The 16,635-nt window shown below is 29.3% G+C and overlaps 9 protein-coding genes across 9 annotated transcripts; 2 read left to right on the forward strand and 7 right to left on the reverse strand.

The window, feature by feature from the left end:
* Positions 1-69: 69 nt before the first annotated feature.
* NAEGRDRAFT_80760 (N-acetyltransferase) lies at positions 70-1,124 on the forward strand. The gene has a single exon (XM_002673824.1). It carries the CDS (start codon positions 80-82, stop codon positions 1,046-1,048), a length of 969 nt encoding a protein of 322 aa, XP_002673870.1. The 5' UTR covers positions 70-79; the 3' UTR covers positions 1,049-1,124.
* An 819-nt stretch (positions 1,125-1,943) lies between these two features.
* Positions 1,944-2,543, reverse strand: NAEGRDRAFT_70863 (uncharacterized protein; the record flags this gene model as incomplete). Its single annotated transcript, XM_002673906.1, has 1 exon — positions 1,944-2,543. The coding sequence occupies one exon, from the start codon at positions 2,541-2,543 to the stop codon at positions 1,944-1,946; it is 600 nt and encodes a 199-aa protein (XP_002673952.1).
* A 702-nt stretch (positions 2,544-3,245) lies between these two features.
* On the reverse strand, positions 3,246-4,141 carry NAEGRDRAFT_70864 (uncharacterized protein; the record flags this gene model as incomplete). The annotated part of the gene is made up of 4 exons (XM_002673907.1): positions 3,246-3,346; positions 3,392-3,766; positions 3,892-3,949; positions 4,019-4,141. 4 exons carry the CDS (start codon positions 4,139-4,141, stop codon positions 3,246-3,248), a joined length of 657 nt encoding a protein of 218 aa, XP_002673953.1.
* Positions 4,142-4,246: 105 nt separating this feature from the next.
* On the reverse strand, positions 4,247-5,550 carry NAEGRDRAFT_70865 (uncharacterized protein; the record flags this gene model as incomplete). The annotated part of the gene is made up of 3 exons (XM_002673908.1): positions 4,247-4,849; positions 4,902-5,167; positions 5,250-5,550. The coding sequence occupies 3 exons, from the start codon at positions 5,548-5,550 to the stop codon at positions 4,247-4,249; spliced, it is 1,170 nt and encodes a 389-aa protein (XP_002673954.1).
* A 580-nt stretch (positions 5,551-6,130) lies between these two features.
* On the reverse strand, positions 6,131-7,915 carry NAEGRDRAFT_70866 (uncharacterized protein; the record flags this gene model as incomplete). The annotated part of the gene is made up of 1 exon (XM_002673909.1): positions 6,131-7,915. One exon carries the CDS (start codon positions 7,913-7,915, stop codon positions 6,131-6,133), a length of 1,785 nt encoding a protein of 594 aa, XP_002673955.1.
* Positions 7,916-8,663: 748 nt separating this feature from the next.
* Positions 8,664-11,057, reverse strand: NAEGRDRAFT_70867 (uncharacterized protein; the record flags this gene model as incomplete). The annotated part of the gene is made up of 4 exons (XM_002673910.1): positions 8,664-9,609; positions 9,687-10,131; positions 10,204-10,596; positions 10,736-11,057. 4 exons carry the CDS (start codon positions 11,055-11,057, stop codon positions 8,664-8,666), a joined length of 2,106 nt encoding a protein of 701 aa, XP_002673956.1.
* Positions 11,058-11,349: 292 nt separating this feature from the next.
* On the forward strand, positions 11,350-12,939 carry NAEGRDRAFT_70868 (LRR_RI domain-containing protein; the record flags this gene model as incomplete). The annotated part of the gene is made up of 1 exon (XM_002673825.1): positions 11,350-12,939. The coding sequence occupies one exon, from the start codon at positions 11,350-11,352 to the stop codon at positions 12,937-12,939; it is 1,590 nt and encodes a 529-aa protein (XP_002673871.1).
* A 106-nt stretch (positions 12,940-13,045) lies between these two features.
* Positions 13,046-14,758, reverse strand: NAEGRDRAFT_70869 (uncharacterized protein; the record flags this gene model as incomplete). Its single annotated transcript, XM_002673911.1, has 1 exon — positions 13,046-14,758. The coding sequence occupies one exon, from the start codon at positions 14,756-14,758 to the stop codon at positions 13,046-13,048; it is 1,713 nt and encodes a 570-aa protein (XP_002673957.1).
* A 309-nt stretch (positions 14,759-15,067) lies between these two features.
* Positions 15,068-16,138, reverse strand: NAEGRDRAFT_70870 (uncharacterized protein; the record flags this gene model as incomplete). Its single annotated transcript, XM_002673912.1, has 1 exon — positions 15,068-16,138. The coding sequence occupies one exon, from the start codon at positions 16,136-16,138 to the stop codon at positions 15,068-15,070; it is 1,071 nt and encodes a 356-aa protein (XP_002673958.1).
* Between the last annotated feature and the right edge of the window lie 497 nt (positions 16,139-16,635).

Consider the following 16,635-nt stretch of genomic DNA (forward strand, 5'->3'; position numbering starts at 1 on the left):
TCATAATTAAAACGTTGGAAAAATCAACGATTATCAAGCAATCCAATTCGAGTGAAAAAAAAAGTGCAACAATAATATTATGGACTGTTTCGACATTGATGCTTATCTGAAACGTATTGGTTTGAATTCACGTATCCATGTGGAAGAGGAATTTAAGTCAATTTCGTATGGATTGTTGCATGCCATTGTGTGGAATCATGCAACTCATATTCCATTCGAAAATCTGGCAACTATTTATCCAGATGAATATCGTATAGTTTCCGATTCAAATTCTAAAATCAAAGTATCTCTGGATCCAAATGATATTTTCAGGAAAATGGTGTTAAATGATCGTGGAGGTTTTTGTTTCGAACAGAATCTTCTATTGGCGAGAGCTTTGAGAGAATTTGGCTTTACTGTCAAACCCATTGGAGCCAGAGGTGTTAATCGCTTGGCAACAGTAGATCCAATCTCTGGATTGCCAGTTGGTCCTTTCACTCACTTGGCTCTATTGGTTGATTGCCAAGATGGAAACACTTATTTGGTGGATAACGGTTTAGGATGGGGTGGTATGCCAAGATCTCCACTCCCACTTGTCAATGGAAGTGAAAAGACAGAAAATACAGGAGAAGTATTTCGATTGGTATTGGGAACTATTTCACAAAGCACAAAATTAAATTTTGACAAATGGGGTTGCTTTAGATTTCAAACAGGTGTCAATACAGATCATCAAGATATAAAAGATGGGAAAGTTGTTAGTGGACAGTGGTTTCTCCAATATAAAAACAAGGCAGAATCTGACTGGTGGGATATTATGCATTTTCAGGAGGATAACGTCATGTCTTTCTTGGATGCTGAGATGGGAGCTTGGTATGCAAGTACTAATCCAAATCATCCCCAAACAAAGATGGTTTTGGTTGCCTTAATGACAACTGAAGGTAGATATTCAATTGTTGACAGGAAATTCACAATCAGAAGATTGGGAACCACTACAGAAAAATTGATAGAAAGTGATGAAGAATTGTGGTCCATTTTGGATGAATATTTTGGAATTAAGAAAATAATTTAAAATTTTTGGAAGAATCATCAATACCCAATAATTGATGCCATGAAAATTCCCAATAGATTACCTTGAAAGGTTCCTTATTATCCATTCATCTTATTTAGTGACATCTTTCGATCTATTTTTGATAAAATTAACAATCTCCTTATCTCTACTAATGGCCAAAGACTGAAAATGTTTGCTTTCAGTATTGAGTCCATTTTCAATAGCCATCTTTGTAAAGTGCCTTAATCTGTCTACACTTAACTTGGAATACCCTATTTTGAGAGAAGGGAATATAATCAAATGAAGTGGAGCTACCGATATAACATTCTCCAATACAATGTCGTTCAAGTAGGCTTTTTTCATTGCACGTACAATAAAGGTTGAATCAATTTCCAAAAGGGATTGTAGATGGTCACGTGATGATAATAGAGATGTCAAACATGTGGTACTAATATGATCAATTATTCTTGGATTTTTTTTCAAGCATTTGATAAGAAAGTCGTTGGATAATGAAAACATATTGCTAATCAATGAAGGACTTTTCTGAACAACCTCAAACATCAAGTCCTCCTCAAGAATTATTTCTTCAATTAGTAGTCTATCAAACGAAAATAATATTGAAGGAACAATTTTGATTGCCTTACGACAAAGATTTCTATGCTTATTCAAGATGTAAGGAATATATGAAACTCCCCTATCAATAACATGTTTTTTCAATAGATAGTTGGTTAATTCATCATCATTGGGATAGCAGTCAGCTACAATCTCGTCAGTATGCCAATTATGGAATCCATTTTCATATAACCAATGTATCACATCTCCTTTTTCAGCAATCTTTTTTGGAATATTGTTAATACTGGGGCTTTCATTTTTCATTGCAAGTTTAAATAATTCTACATCCTCTCGGATAATTTCACTATCTTTTCACAATTTCTTTCATTAACAGTGTTTCAGTCATCGAATATTTCAAGGTTTTTAAATTTTTGCTCTTTGATAAGCATTTCCTCAATATATCAATATCATCTAATAGACTTTCTCCAACAAACATAATAGTTCCATAGTTTTTCCCTAAAGATTTCATCACTATTTCCTTATCATTTCTAATACCTCTCTTACAATGCTGAAGAGAATTAGGTTTAAACTCAAGAGATGATGAAATTATTTCTGAATCAATAGTACATAAAGCAAACTTTAGAGCATCTCTATAATATTTAACAGCTTTAGAAACAAAGGTCTTTGCTTTCCACAAATCACCTTGGAAAAAAATCTTTCCCTTCTTATTCCTCAAAACTTGAATCATAAAATCTTCATCCTTTTCAAATGAGTTACCATATATAAAGCCGCAATCTCTCATGACATATCCTAATATAAATTGTCTTTTCATTTCCAATGTAGGAATGGAATTAAATAATTCAGTAACACGTTTCCTTTTCATCATTTTAGAATGATGAATAATTATTAAATATTTCCAATATTCCTTCAAGTTTTGTAAAGTTTCTTCTCTTTTCTTGTTCATTGTATTCCGCAGCATATTATACATGATGGGGGTGTTGTTTTGTCCATCTAAAATTATCGTAACTGGTTTAGCATCTTCGTGTGATGACATTTTTTTATGGTTTTCATGTAAATGAACTTGCACAAGTTGAATTGTTGTGAGATTGTGAACAATAGATATTTCTCTGTTTTGCACACTTTGATTTGTTGGATTTTGTGAAAATTAACTTGTCGAGATGATCAACTTTATTGCTCTGGAGAAAGAAACATGGACTATTCCTTATTATTCTGGTTCGTTGCTTAGTTTCCTTTCTGATTCATCATTTAATTGAGAACAATATTGTTGCAAGCTTAACAAGCCTTCAGTAAATTCTTGTTCTTTCTTCTTCCGATAGTGGTCATTGATATTAAAAACACAACTTTCAATAGTTGTAATTAAGGTATTTTTTCCAGTGCTCCCACAAGGTGAAATTAATGCATTTCCTACACTCATTGCTGAAAGCATTTTTTTTAATGCGATACGAAATGGCAGTTCTTAGTATGTAACGAGATGATCTAAGGTAGAACTCTTTCTTCATAAAAGCTCTCTGAGCATGGGTGAATAGATAGTACAACAATAGGTACGAAGTAGGATAGTTTGGATTTTTGGATTTTCAAATTCTTGCTTGGAGTTTGGCAAAGTGTTGAATATTGGTGAAAGTAAAATTATATACATTTATAATATTTAGTTAATACCCAACAATTTCTTTACATATGAATAGAGATCAAGTAATTGAGAACACAATTGAGAATTGGCCATCTTTTTAACAAAATCTGGTATCCATCCTATAATTACACATTGTAAATATTTCAATATTTGAAATGACTTACCCTTAACATCAGTTTGAATAACATATGTTACATGACAACTAGTAGCAGTTGTTTCGTTTGGTTTCTTAACTGGTTTAATGACATAACCAGAAACTAACAAATCTCCTCTAACATATCCTGATTGTTCTGGATACAATGCATTATCTACAACACTCTTTTGACATAAAACAATTGATCCATCTTCTCTCTTTTTCAATCTTCTACAAATCAAATAATCTCTCTTTGAAACACCAAATGCAGGTGATTTATGGGAGTGAACAACAACTTCAATATCCTCAACCTTTTTCAATGATTTAATTTCGGAGAGGGAAGTACTCAATTTTAAAACATGATTACTATCCCACAATACATTGGCAACTTGTTCAGGTGTCAATCCTAATTATTAATAAATTATTTAAAGTAATTTTCATGATGATCAATAATAATTTAATCATGATATAAATTATTCATAAACATCATGTGGATAAAGGTCAAGATATTAGAATCATAAATCTACATACCAGACATTAAGAAGGTAACCTTGTAAGATCCAGTATGTGGTGGAGGCTCAGCAAATTCCTGCAAGCAATAAAATTGATGATCAAATTGTTGTTCATTAAATATTATCAATCAATACTATAAACCTACTGCTGTACATCCATTCTTTTCATCAATCTTTTGCCAAACCTTTCCGGTTGGATTCTTACTATCTGCCAATTCAATTACACGTGATTCAGCAATATTAATTTCATCAGCAATATTGGATGTCATTTTTTTTATTTTTAAAGATGAACAAGGAATTGGAAATGAAATTGCATGCTAGAATGTTTCTAAATAGTAGATGATGAATATTAGTTAAAGATCTATTCAGTAAAATTATAAAATTGTGAATTTTTGTGAAATATCTTCCTTCTTTTGTTTGTTGATGGTGGCTTCTCTTAATTGTTCGACAACATGTCTGTTAAATTCATTAATTGTAATAACATCATTAGATTCAATTCCTAATACGCTCTTAATTAGTGGATCCATACTAATCCTGTGATTTTCATTGAATAATTGTTTTTCGTAAAGATATTCCCAGAGTTTTTTAAATACTTCGACTTTTGTTGCTATTTTGGTTCCAATAGCTTTTATAATTGGTTCTGTAAGTGCAACTGGTTCCTTATCATCAGAATCAAACAAGTAAGGTTCCTTATCACAAGTTGAAATATCAATTACATTACTATTACTTTCACCATTAGATGATGACGATGATGAACCATTGGTATTATTGGTAACTGTTGTAGGTGTAGATTGAGCAGTTTCCTTCGCTTTCTTAGATTTAGATTTAGATTTGGTAGGAGTTGTCTCCACTTGCTTTTCCAATATTTTCTCCAATTCTTCCAATGGTTGTTTAGTTCCTTCCTTAGGTGTTTTAACTTTTGGTAATGTTTTGGTATTAATTTTCTTCCATTTTGCAATTTCCCTATTCCAAAATTTCTGTATTAATCATATGATTTGTGTCATTGAATAAATTACAATAAAGACCTACCATATCAAATATATTCTCAATAACTGGTTCTTCATCACTATCATAGATGACATCACTCTTCCTTGATTGTTGCCTAGTTTTTCTAGTAGAAGATTCCTCTTCAGTTGATTCGTCTTCCTCTTCATCCTCTTCATCTTCTTCACTATCACTACTTGATTCCTCTTCTTCTTGTTGAAATTTTCTCTTCTTAATTGGAGTAGTTGTAGTGGAGGCTTGTTGTTTTGTATTATTATTAGGTTGTGTTTTAGCTTTTTTAGTAGAAGATTCTGTTTTAGTAATCGCCTTGTGTTGATTCTCACCATCATTATCATTCCTTCTTGTTGTTGATGATGATTGATGTTATTACACTATTATTATTTGATAAATTAGATTGGGATATTGGTGGAATATTATTAGTTGATGTTGTTGTTGGTGTTGGTGTTGTTGTTATTGATGGTACTACTACAGATAAAAGAATGGATTGAGAGAAGAAAGGACTAGTCATGATCTTCTCCATCGAAGACTGGAAATGTTCCTTCAATGATTGTAATTCACTCTCCAATAATTTAATATATTCTCGCTGTTGTTGAATGATTGTTTGATCATTGGTTTCGGATGATGATGAAGTGGTAGGTTCATCAATGATCATCTTGTTTCCATTTGTAATCATTTTTTTTTAATTGTTTAATATTTTGATAAAATTTAAAAAAACAAGAAATTGTGAATTTAATTTTATATTTACAATAAAAATGTTGTTAAATATCTGGAATGAATTTTCCAATACCAGTACTTCTTTTATACATAAAAATTCCCCAAAATATACTCATAATCCACCCAACTAGAATTGGCGCCAAAAACAATTGAAGTAATCCAAATAAAACACAATATTTAACCTTCTTCTTTTTAGATGTGACACATCCTGCTATGAGTGTTCCAATTCCAGGTAGGAAAATGTTAATAACTAATATTGGAATGCTCCAACGTTTCTTTAATTTTGGAATAAATTTGTTAAATGTTTTAAAGATTGTAATTTCATCTTTCTGAACAACATGTTGTGTTCCTTCTTGTCAATAATACTATTCGGAAGATGTGATACGTACTGTACTCAGACTCATTGATCTTTGTGTTGATTTTTTATGATTAATTTCACATGTCAATTTTGTTATTTGTCCATGTGAATATGTGAATGATGTTTTCTAAATCAGCAATAATACACAGTTAATGCGATTTGAATCTACTAGTTCCAATGTTTATTTCCATAAATTAATGTTTTCCTGAGAGAAGGAGAGTAGAATTGATTCGTGTAACGAAAGAGAATGAACAGTCTTTTTGTGTTGCAAGTCATCAGTTCTTAGTGGAGTTATTTCTTCACATTTCATTGGGATGTGAGATGGAATTTGATAGATGCAACACTTGTTGGAATTGGTAGCTCCGTACAGATAGTTATTATCATGTGTAATTGAAACAAAGACGTCTTCCTCCTTATTACTCACAAATTTAAATACTTCTCTTCCTGTTTCCATATTTAAAACTGAGATGGAATTGGATGGATGGCAAACAAAGAGGAATCCTTCCATGTTTGGGTATTTGAGAATTTGTTGAATTGGTAAATCTAGGGTTGAACTTGATGATTCTTCCTCTGTAAGTTTTGGCTTTCTCATAGAAGAGATTGTATAGACTTTTTCACAATGTTGACTCTTGGTGTTCCACTTTCTAATAGATCCATCACTACTGCACGATAACATGTGCTCATTATCTAGTTGAATAATACAATTAATGAATGAAGTGTGTCCAGAAAGATCCTTCAGTTCAGTACCACCAGATGTTAATCCGTGTACTTTAATTGAACCATTTGGATAACCTGAAATAATAGTATTGTCATAATCTGAAAAGTAAATACAATTTGCACCTGTTGCAGTTGGAATTTTCAAAAGACATTTTCCTGTTAATAAATTCCACAATTTGATTGTCTTGTCAATAGCTGAAGTAGCAAGAAGAATACCTGATGGTTGAACTTTAGTACCAACACAAGTTACGGAATCTTCATGAACAATTAGTTCATCATTTGCCTGATAAGCCAATTCCTTATTCATTTTGCCTGTTAAATAATCATAAATCTCCACAAATCCATCACTTGTGCCTACTATCAGATAATCAGAAACAAAGTGACAGCAATTAACTTGAGTCTTTTTTCCAAATTTGATAATCTTGTATGGTCTGTCCAATATTTTAATTTCGGCATTGGTAGTCTCGTCACTTTCCATACTGTCATCCTCCTCTTGTTTGACTTGAGTAGTGCTGGCAATGGCTGTCGGCTTATCAGATGATTTTTTAATATTCTTAACAGTGTGATCCAATAGATGGAAAGTATTTGGATCAAAATCATCACCTTGTTTCATCTTTTGATATTGAATTGCATTTCCAATAATATTTAACATTGAACTAGAAGGAATTGATAAAATTTCTTGTTGAAATAAAGAGGAAAGCTCTCTTCTAATATCATTCTTATTCTTTCCATCATAGGCGATTAAATTATCAAAATGTTTTGCATTATTTACAACATGTTCCAATTTTTTAAATCTAGCAGGTTCTTCCTCTCGTAAATCAACAGAAATTACTTGAATATTATTCATCAAAAACCTAGCAACATTCTCTTCCGATAATTCAATCAATTCAAATATAACATGTTCATATAATTTGATCAATAACCCTTTAGAAAATGTTAAATAGGGTTGTTGCAAGGTTTCCAACACAAATGTCCAACTTCCCTTTTCAATACTTGTTAGAAATTGTTTTCTATGTTGGGGCAGCATTGTATTACATGTTAATCCACTCTCTTTACTGATAGCCTTGAAACTCTCTGTCATGTTATTTTCCATACAAAATTGTAACATTAATTTAACTACATCACGACTATCCACTGTAACTTGTTCATTGTTTTGTTGGTGGAGATCGGAAGATGATGAAGCCTTTTTCGATATTTTTAAATTAGGCTTGATAATGTGAGATTGTTTTTGAGTGTTGTTGTTTTGCATTTTTTGCTGTTGTTACAAAATAGCAAAAAAATTGTTGGAAGACTTTGTCATGACAAACCTCACAACATACAATGGAATTTATTATCAAATGTTAAAATGCCATCTCTAAAAGTTTTACATTTAAATCTTTGTGAGGAAACTCATTTACCAGATCAATTGAATGTAGAATCTTTTAAAAATGTTAAATATTTCTATTTAGAATCAGAACATAAAATAGACATTTCAGAATTGAGCAAATTAACAAATTTAGAAATATTAATTCTGGCAATTTCAAATCACAATAATTTATTTACTCACATTTCTAAAATATCAAGTTTGAAAGATTTCACATGGCGTGATCCAATTAGTGAAGCAGATTTACAATTAGTTTGCAAATTACCAGGTATGATAACAATCATATTTGGTGGTTACAATCACTCTTTCCCAATTTACAAGGTACTGTTGCCTCAGTAATATTTGGAATGGATGAATATGGCTTTCATTTTGACTTTGATATTTTACAAAAAATGGCAGATACTATGAACGAATTTGTATTTCTCTTTCCAAAGAATAATATTTAATAATTTGAACAAGCAGTAGCAAAAAATACTCTTGTTCATTGACCTTGGCAATTAGCATTCTAGCTTTGATAGGAGATAATTTTACAGACATAGAAGAGACCCAAAACCTAAACTTATTTTAATATCAATTTGTAATTTTTATATTGAAGGTGAAGTTTCTTTTTATTTTACAAAATTTAATATATAATTTACAAATCAATGGCTGGATAATATTCTTCTGTTTCTTGAGTTTCATTTCTTTGTTTTGGTCTAGTTGGTACATAATTTCCAAAATTGTAATCGCCTCCAATTATGGAATTATCAATAATTTCAGAAAATGATTTTTCAAGAGGATTAAATGGACATGAATTTTCACCTCTTTCATTCTTTAGTGGTAAATATTCTTCCTTTCTTTGACTACTTGCCAATCTTAACCAAAATGCTCTATCAAATGCTTTTAACAATAATTCATCGGACATTCCTTCAGCACTGAGGAAATATTTTGGTAATTTCTCTTGAACTTTCATGTAAAATTCATCCAATTCCTTGTGAGTTTTAAATTGAACACTTTTTTGTGAAGGGAAAATCTTTTTGAGCGATTCTGAAAGTTGAAATTCCATTTTACAATATCCATCATTCTTCAATCTTTGGAAATATAATTTAAGTGATCCAGATAATCTATTTTCTACTCCTAATGTTTGTAATACTTGTGTTACAAAATGTTGACAATTACACTTATCAGTTGAGTAAGTCATTTCACCATTCCATTTACAAATAATATCTCCTAATGAAGTAATAGCATTATTAATAGATTCTTGTCCTCTAAATGTATGAATATCATAAGCTAATACTGCCTTACTTGAACTTCTGGATCGAATGGTAACAATTGAATTATCTGTCCATTCTAAATAAAATGCTCCAAATACTAAAGCTGCATGGAAATAACCATATTCTTGGTTGACTTTACCAAATTTATGAGCTAAACTACGTTGTAATCTGTGAACTGTTGTATCACTCAGCTCTGTAATGACTAATTTTAACTTGACAAATGGTGCAGTAATCTTTCTTTTCAGAGGTTGTTGAATTGTTGAAGAGGGATCTACAAGTAATGGATCAGCAAGATATGGATTGATCTTTAAAAATAACAATCTTTCACTATATTGTTTTTTCATAAATGAACCAATTAATAGGTTGATGAGTATATGTTTTGATTAGTATAATATTATACTTACTCGATTACTAAATTTTGGGAAAGAATAATGTAAGCTCTCTCACTTAAATATGGATCAATCTTTCTCAATTTATCAATACACATTCTAATTCTCTTCAATTCCATTTCTGTCAAATGTTCTCTCTCAATAGGTGGTAAATATTCACATCTTTCAACATTTGAAGCAAAAGAATCACTTCTTCCCAATGATGATGGTGTTTCGGTACTCGATAACTTTAAATTATTTGAAAAATCAAATGAAATATCAAATGATTCACCTCCAAATGTTTTTGGTTCTTCAATTTCTCTCTTGTCATAAATTAAACTTCCCTCATTTGATTCAGATAAAATATTTAGAGAGCTAGTGCTACTCTTCTCCAAACTCTTTTGTTCAGCAATCGCTCTTTGAAATGTGTGAACTTGACGAAGATGATTAAATAAATTCAATACTCTTCCAGGTGTAATTCCTGTCATTGAGAAGTATATGTTAAATAGTTATTCAATTCACAATTACAATTAACTACGAAAAAGAAACATACCAACTAATTTATCCTTATCACCAGTCACTGCATAATTCCAAATCTTTTCACCATTCCATTCAGGATGATTTTCAAAAACATCAATTAAACCATGCATATCACGTGAACACATCCAAATCATTAAATCTTCATGTGTCCATTCAATAATTGGTAATTCATATTCAAGAAAATGTTTAGATTGATTTCCACCATTTTGATTGCTATTCGAATGTAGTACTGAATTTAAAATATGTCGATGAGAAGCTAACACTCTCAATAAGGAAAAATCTGTTGGAATTCCAAGAAAATCTCTGAAATATGAATTTGCATAAATTTGTCCATGTTCCAACATTTCACATAACAATATTTGAAATTGATTCTTTCTTTCCTCAATTACTTTATCATCAAATCGATCTATTTACATTTATATGAACATTAATATATTTAAAAAATATATTCAATAGTTTACAATCAATATATTAAATATTAAATAGTAAATATTAAATATTAAATTTCCATATCAATACAAAAATAACAATAACAACAAACATACTAAATGCATTCTTTTCAGGCATTTCCGATAACACAACATTCGGCAACTTGACACACAAATCATACAATTCTTTAAATTCCTTAAATCTCCGCGATACTTTAAAATTAATAATTGTCTCACGAATTCGAGTTGTAATATCGTAGAGTGTTTTTTTAGATAAAAAACCATCACTCTCATCAATTTTATTATCTGTAATAGTGATGGTGATGAATTTGTGTGGAATAATTCCGATATCTTGGAAGGCTAGGTCTTCGTGTTCTTCCTCCATTTCAACGTAGTGGTTTTTTTCATCTTGTGAATGTTTGCTAATGTAGTGAAACATTTTTTTTTTTTAGGAGTTTCGAATAGAGTTGATTTTTAAAGGTCAACGAATGAGATTTTTAGTGAACACCATTTTCGGAGCACGATCTATTTAACATTTGGAACATGAATTGTAAAGTTGTTTATTCGAATATTTAAATAAACTTCAGTGCAATAACATTTAAATTGTACAAAATTGTTACGTACTTTACAAAGAAAATTAAATTTTCAAGATGAACTTGCAAATAAATTCTTTAAAAAAAAATATCTTCACATGATTGAACCCATTCACTATATACACACACAATCTAAAAATGAATGATATTGATAAAGTTAATATTTTATTAATTAATGATATTTGTTATGAAATATTGGAATGGTTAGAATTTCAGGAAATTATTTGTACTTGTTCACTCGTTTGTAAAAAGTGGAATGAAATTTCCCGATCAGCATGTAAAATTCACATCCGAATAGAAACTAAATTAATGTTTCAAAATTTACTTTTCACATTGGAAAAATTCAATAATAATTTAATGTATTATCATATTCATGGATTAACATTTTCATTTTCAAAGGCAATTTCAGATAAAACGAATTTAATTTCCATTGAGAAATTAATGCCAAATTTAATACATTTAGATATTTATGGAAGTGATATTGAAGATAGTGGAGTTGCTTGTTTATGTAAATTAAAAGAATTGAAAATATTGAATATTGGTAGTAACAAATTAACATCTAAGGGAAGAGGAATAGAAATGATAAGCAAGTTTATGAAATGTTTAACAAATTTGGATATTTCTTTTAATTCTTTGGGAAATTCTGGTATGAAACAATTAAAATTGGATAAATTGACCGATTTGAATGTTTCATATTGTGATATAGATGCAACAGGCATTCAATTTATTAGAAATATGACTTGTCTTATCAAGCTCAATATTTCAGGTAATAATATTAATTGTAAAGGTGCTTTGTTGCTTTCCAATTTGAAGAATTTACAAGAACTTGATATTGCGTCTGCCTGTTTAAAAGAAGAAGGGGCTAAACATATTTCTCGAATGGATAATTTAAAGTTTCTCTCTATTTCACATAATCAAATTCTTAATGGTGGAGCCAAGGCCATTTCATCACTTTCTAAATTGGAAATATTGCATATTTCGAATTGTGATATTGGATGTGAAGGTCTTCAATATATTTCAAAGAATTTGAAAAACCTTACTGAAATTGATATTGGAGGCAATCATTTTGGGATGGATGGTGTTATTGTAATTGCCTCCATGAATAATCTGAAAGTACTTTCAATAGCTGAAAGCTGTTTAGGTTTACTTGGAGTTCAATATTTATCCAAAATGGAAAATTTGACCTATCTTAATATTTCAGATAATATTGACGATATTTTTATTGGAGAGTCGATTAATGATTTACAAAATTTAACAACATTATTGTATACAAATAATAGTCTTTCTATGGATGAAGCTATTACAATTAGTTCACTAACTCAACTTACAACACTTAATATTGAATCAACAGAGATCAGTGATGTACATATTGAAATATTATGTAGCTCACTTCATCATTTAATCAATCTATATGCAGATACCAATTTCATTACAAGTTGGGGAGTTAAACTAATTAGTGAATCAATGATTGATTTAGAAAGTTTATATTTGAGTGGTAATAGAATTGGAGATGAAGGATTAACATATATTTGTTCCCTTCAACATTTGAGAATTCTTGGAGTTTGTAATTGTGAAATTGGGGATAGAGGTGTGCAAGTATTGGTTAATTGTGCCCCAAAAAAATTAAGGGAACTTTTAATTGATTGTAATGAAAATATTACTTCAAAAGGATGTAAATTAATATATTCAATACCTCAATTAAATTCTATTTATTTAGAAAATAATTAATTATGGATTTTAATAAAGGAAAATCCTAAAAATTTCGACAAGTTCAATTAAATGAAAAATATTTATGATTAAAATTACAATTTTATTATGAATTTTATTTAAATATTTAATTAATAATAACAATCAATACCATCATCACCATCATTGAAAATAAAACTATAAACTTTCCATTAAATTGATTTCCACTTGAAATTCTTGTACTGTTCGTTGCAATTTTAGAACTATTCTTTGGTGTTATTGAATTTGTACCATTATTATTACCAAGTGAATTCTCTGGTTGAGTTGATTCTTTTGAAAATGTAAATTTAACAATTCTCAAATTAGTTTGTACATCTATGGTAATATTTTCCAAATCTTTAGGAAGAGTATTATTAATAATAATATTAGAAAGTGGATCATAGACAATGAAACTAGTAATGTTATATCCTGTTAATTTGATCATATCCTTAATTGGTTGTGAGTTCAATTTAATTCCATTAGAAATTTGATTTCCCCAATAAAACCACAGCAAAGATCCTTCTCCATTATGAACAGTTACTGAATGCATATTTCCTGGATCATTTGTTGGAGTGAAAACATTTGAAACTCCATATAATTGCTTTCTTTCTCCAATAAATTGTAAATAATTCAATAAAGCAAAATAGGAAGGTTTAGCCATTTGTTGAATATTTTCCCAATTTGATTTAGATGAATCAATTGTAATATTATTTCTCAACATTCCATAATAGGTATCTCTTTGAGAAGCTCCAATACTAGTTGGAAAATCAAACATTGCAAATTGATAAACTCTATCAAAACATAAATGCATTAAAATTGTCAAACGTCTGAGAATGTAATCAGCTTGAACTTTTTCTGAAATGAATGGTTGTTCAGAGAAATCAGTTGTATAAGTTGACCAACCCCATTCTGTTGCAAATATTCTTTTACCATACTTGGCTAATAAAGGATATGCAATTTCCTTTGCTTTTGTTTCAAAATCATAAACATCTGATGAAACACTTCCTTCAGGTGTTGCATAATAAGGATGATATGCAACAATATCACATTTATCATATGCTCCCAAAGGTTCCAATGCATAAAACATTGGTGTTTGTGAATGATATGGCATTTCACTAAAATAAGCCATGCCTGCCATTGAAATTTTCACATTTTTCATTGAGGAATATTCAGGATTTGATGTATTGGAAATGAATGTTTGAACTCTATCATAGGATTCTCTAAGTAAATTTGTATAATTTTGAGGATTTTCCATTGGCATCCAAAAGGCAGGTAAATTAACTTCATTCCAAATTTGAACAATTTCTAATCCTTTCTTTGCATATCTTTCAATTAACCAAACAAGTCTATCTGTATATGGTGTTATACTAGTTGGTGGATAAGTATCTGATTTACTAGTTGTTGGATCTGAACTAATCCATGGTGCACTTCCACTGAAAAAGAATAAACTCTTAATTCCATTTTTAGATAATTTGTCCATTGCCAAATCAACTCTAGCTAAATAAACATCATATAATTGATTTCGAATAGGTTCAAGTAATGCCCAATGAATTGGTATTCTAATATGTGTAATATTAACTCTCTTTAAACTTTCAATCATTAAATCATAACTAAATAAAGAATTATCATAAAATGGAAATGGAAGATTTGTTGCTAGAAATTCTGGAATTGAAATGTTAGTTGTAGTTGATAATGGATTTGCATTCAATGAACATTTAATAGTATTATGCGGAGATACAGTTGCATGAACATGATGTGAATTAACAATCATGCAAAATAAAAATACTACTACTATTAAAACTGTCAATTGTCTAGTCGACATTTTTTTTTTGAAGATGATAAGATCTTGTCCCAAATCACCAACAATAATGACTTTACAACGGAAGGAAGGACACAATGTTGTTTTATAATGTATCTTAGAAACCATTTCCACTTCCAAATTTGTACATTCGTGAAATAATAAATTGTTATTTATTATTCCATTGTAACACTGATAACGTTCACATGATGATGTTCCAATGTTCTAATATCTCCGTATTCAAATTCATTCAATCTTTTAATTGTCCATTGTAATAATGATTGTACCATACACTTTACAAATTATTGAAAATTAATTTTTACAATACTACTACTACAAACGAGGTTTTTCACCCCTTTTAGGAGCATTAGGATTCAAAATATAATTACATGAAAGTAATGGATACAAAGTAACTGCCTTCTTTGGACATAATGCAATAATTGGATAATAAATAACATTATCCTCCATAGATGATTCAATGGTCATGACATGAACTCCATTTCTGAAAAAGTAAACTAAATTTTCCTCAAAATTAATATAAAGTGAAAATCTTTCACCAATTTTAACAATTTCAGTGTCGATAATATTGGAAGCATCTGAAATGTGATTCCCAAGTATTTTAACTCTTTTACTATCAACTATATATGCAAATCCCTTATTTTCTCTCAAATATTGAGTGGTAGACTTGTCATTATTAAATGTATTAAAATCAATTCCAATTCCAAATAAAATTCTCCATGAATTTTGACATGCAAAATATTCATTAATAACAATTTCATATCCCTTGAATGTAAATAGACCATTGACTTGTTCAATTCTATTTGTCAAGTAATAATTTTGACATAGAAATGAATTCCAATCTTTGATATCATTATTTCTAATATATCTTCCATTTATAGTAACTCCAGTATCTGATTTTTCACAAGTAGCTTCCTCTTGATATTTAAATTTAATTTCAAGTAATTGTTTAACCAAATCTCTATAATTGTTTTCTCCATCTTTAAATAATTGTTTTTTAATATACGAATCTAAACTATTCTCTGTAAAATTATCCAGCATACTCGTGTATACAAAATGATTAGTAATATTTTCATTGATTTGATCAACCCATAGATTCATTAAACCTTTCAATTTTGATTTCCAAAGTGAGTTTCTATATCCAGAATATTCATCATCTGAATTCATTGATTTTCCTCCTCCTCCAAATATTAAATGATTATAAAAATGATTCACTTGAGCCAATGATTGTAAACTATCACCTGAGCAATACCATAAAATATGAACTCTAATTTCCAATGGAAGATCTTCAAATAATAATAAACAATATTCATCATTCGTACGAGTAATACAATCATTAGCAATATCATCAACATCACCACCTAATACAATCATCATTAGTAGCATGATGATCAACATCAAGGCTTCTTGTTTCGTTTCGTTGTAGTGGTAATGATGGTGGTGATGACATTTTTTATTTGTTCTATTAATAGAAAAAGTTCATCATTTTATTTTAAAGTCTTTGATCGGAAGAATTAGAAAAAAAAATGTCAACATCATCATTACATAATTGTGATGATCAAAACAAAAAAATAACAATTAATTCATTTTCACGTGATGATCTAATATCTATTTGTTCATTTTTATCACCTTCTGATATTTTTAGATTTTCCCAAATTAATCAATTTTATTATTTTAATTTATTTGAATTTTCTAAATATAATCAATTAATTTCATATTTTCAAAAACAAGTTATTAATCATATTGAAAAGAAAATTAAATTATTTTTCTATTCACAAGATGAATTTAATTTTTTAATGAAAATTAAAAATTATAAAATTAAAACTAGAAGTGAAATGAAAAAATGTGTAAAATTGGCAATTAAATTAAATTATTTATTATTA

Source organism: Naegleria gruberi (assembly GCF_000004985.1).
Source record: "Naegleria gruberi genomic scaffold NAEGRscaffold_43, whole genome shotgun sequence".
In the NCBI taxonomy this organism is placed as follows: Eukaryota; Heterolobosea; class Eutetramitea; order Acrasida; family Naegleriidae; genus Naegleria; species Naegleria gruberi.

Coding starts and splice junctions, on each gene's coding strand:
- NAEGRDRAFT_80760 (XM_002673824.1), top strand. CDS start 80: ATGGACTGTTTCGACATTGATGCTTATCTGAAACGTATTGGTTTGAAT.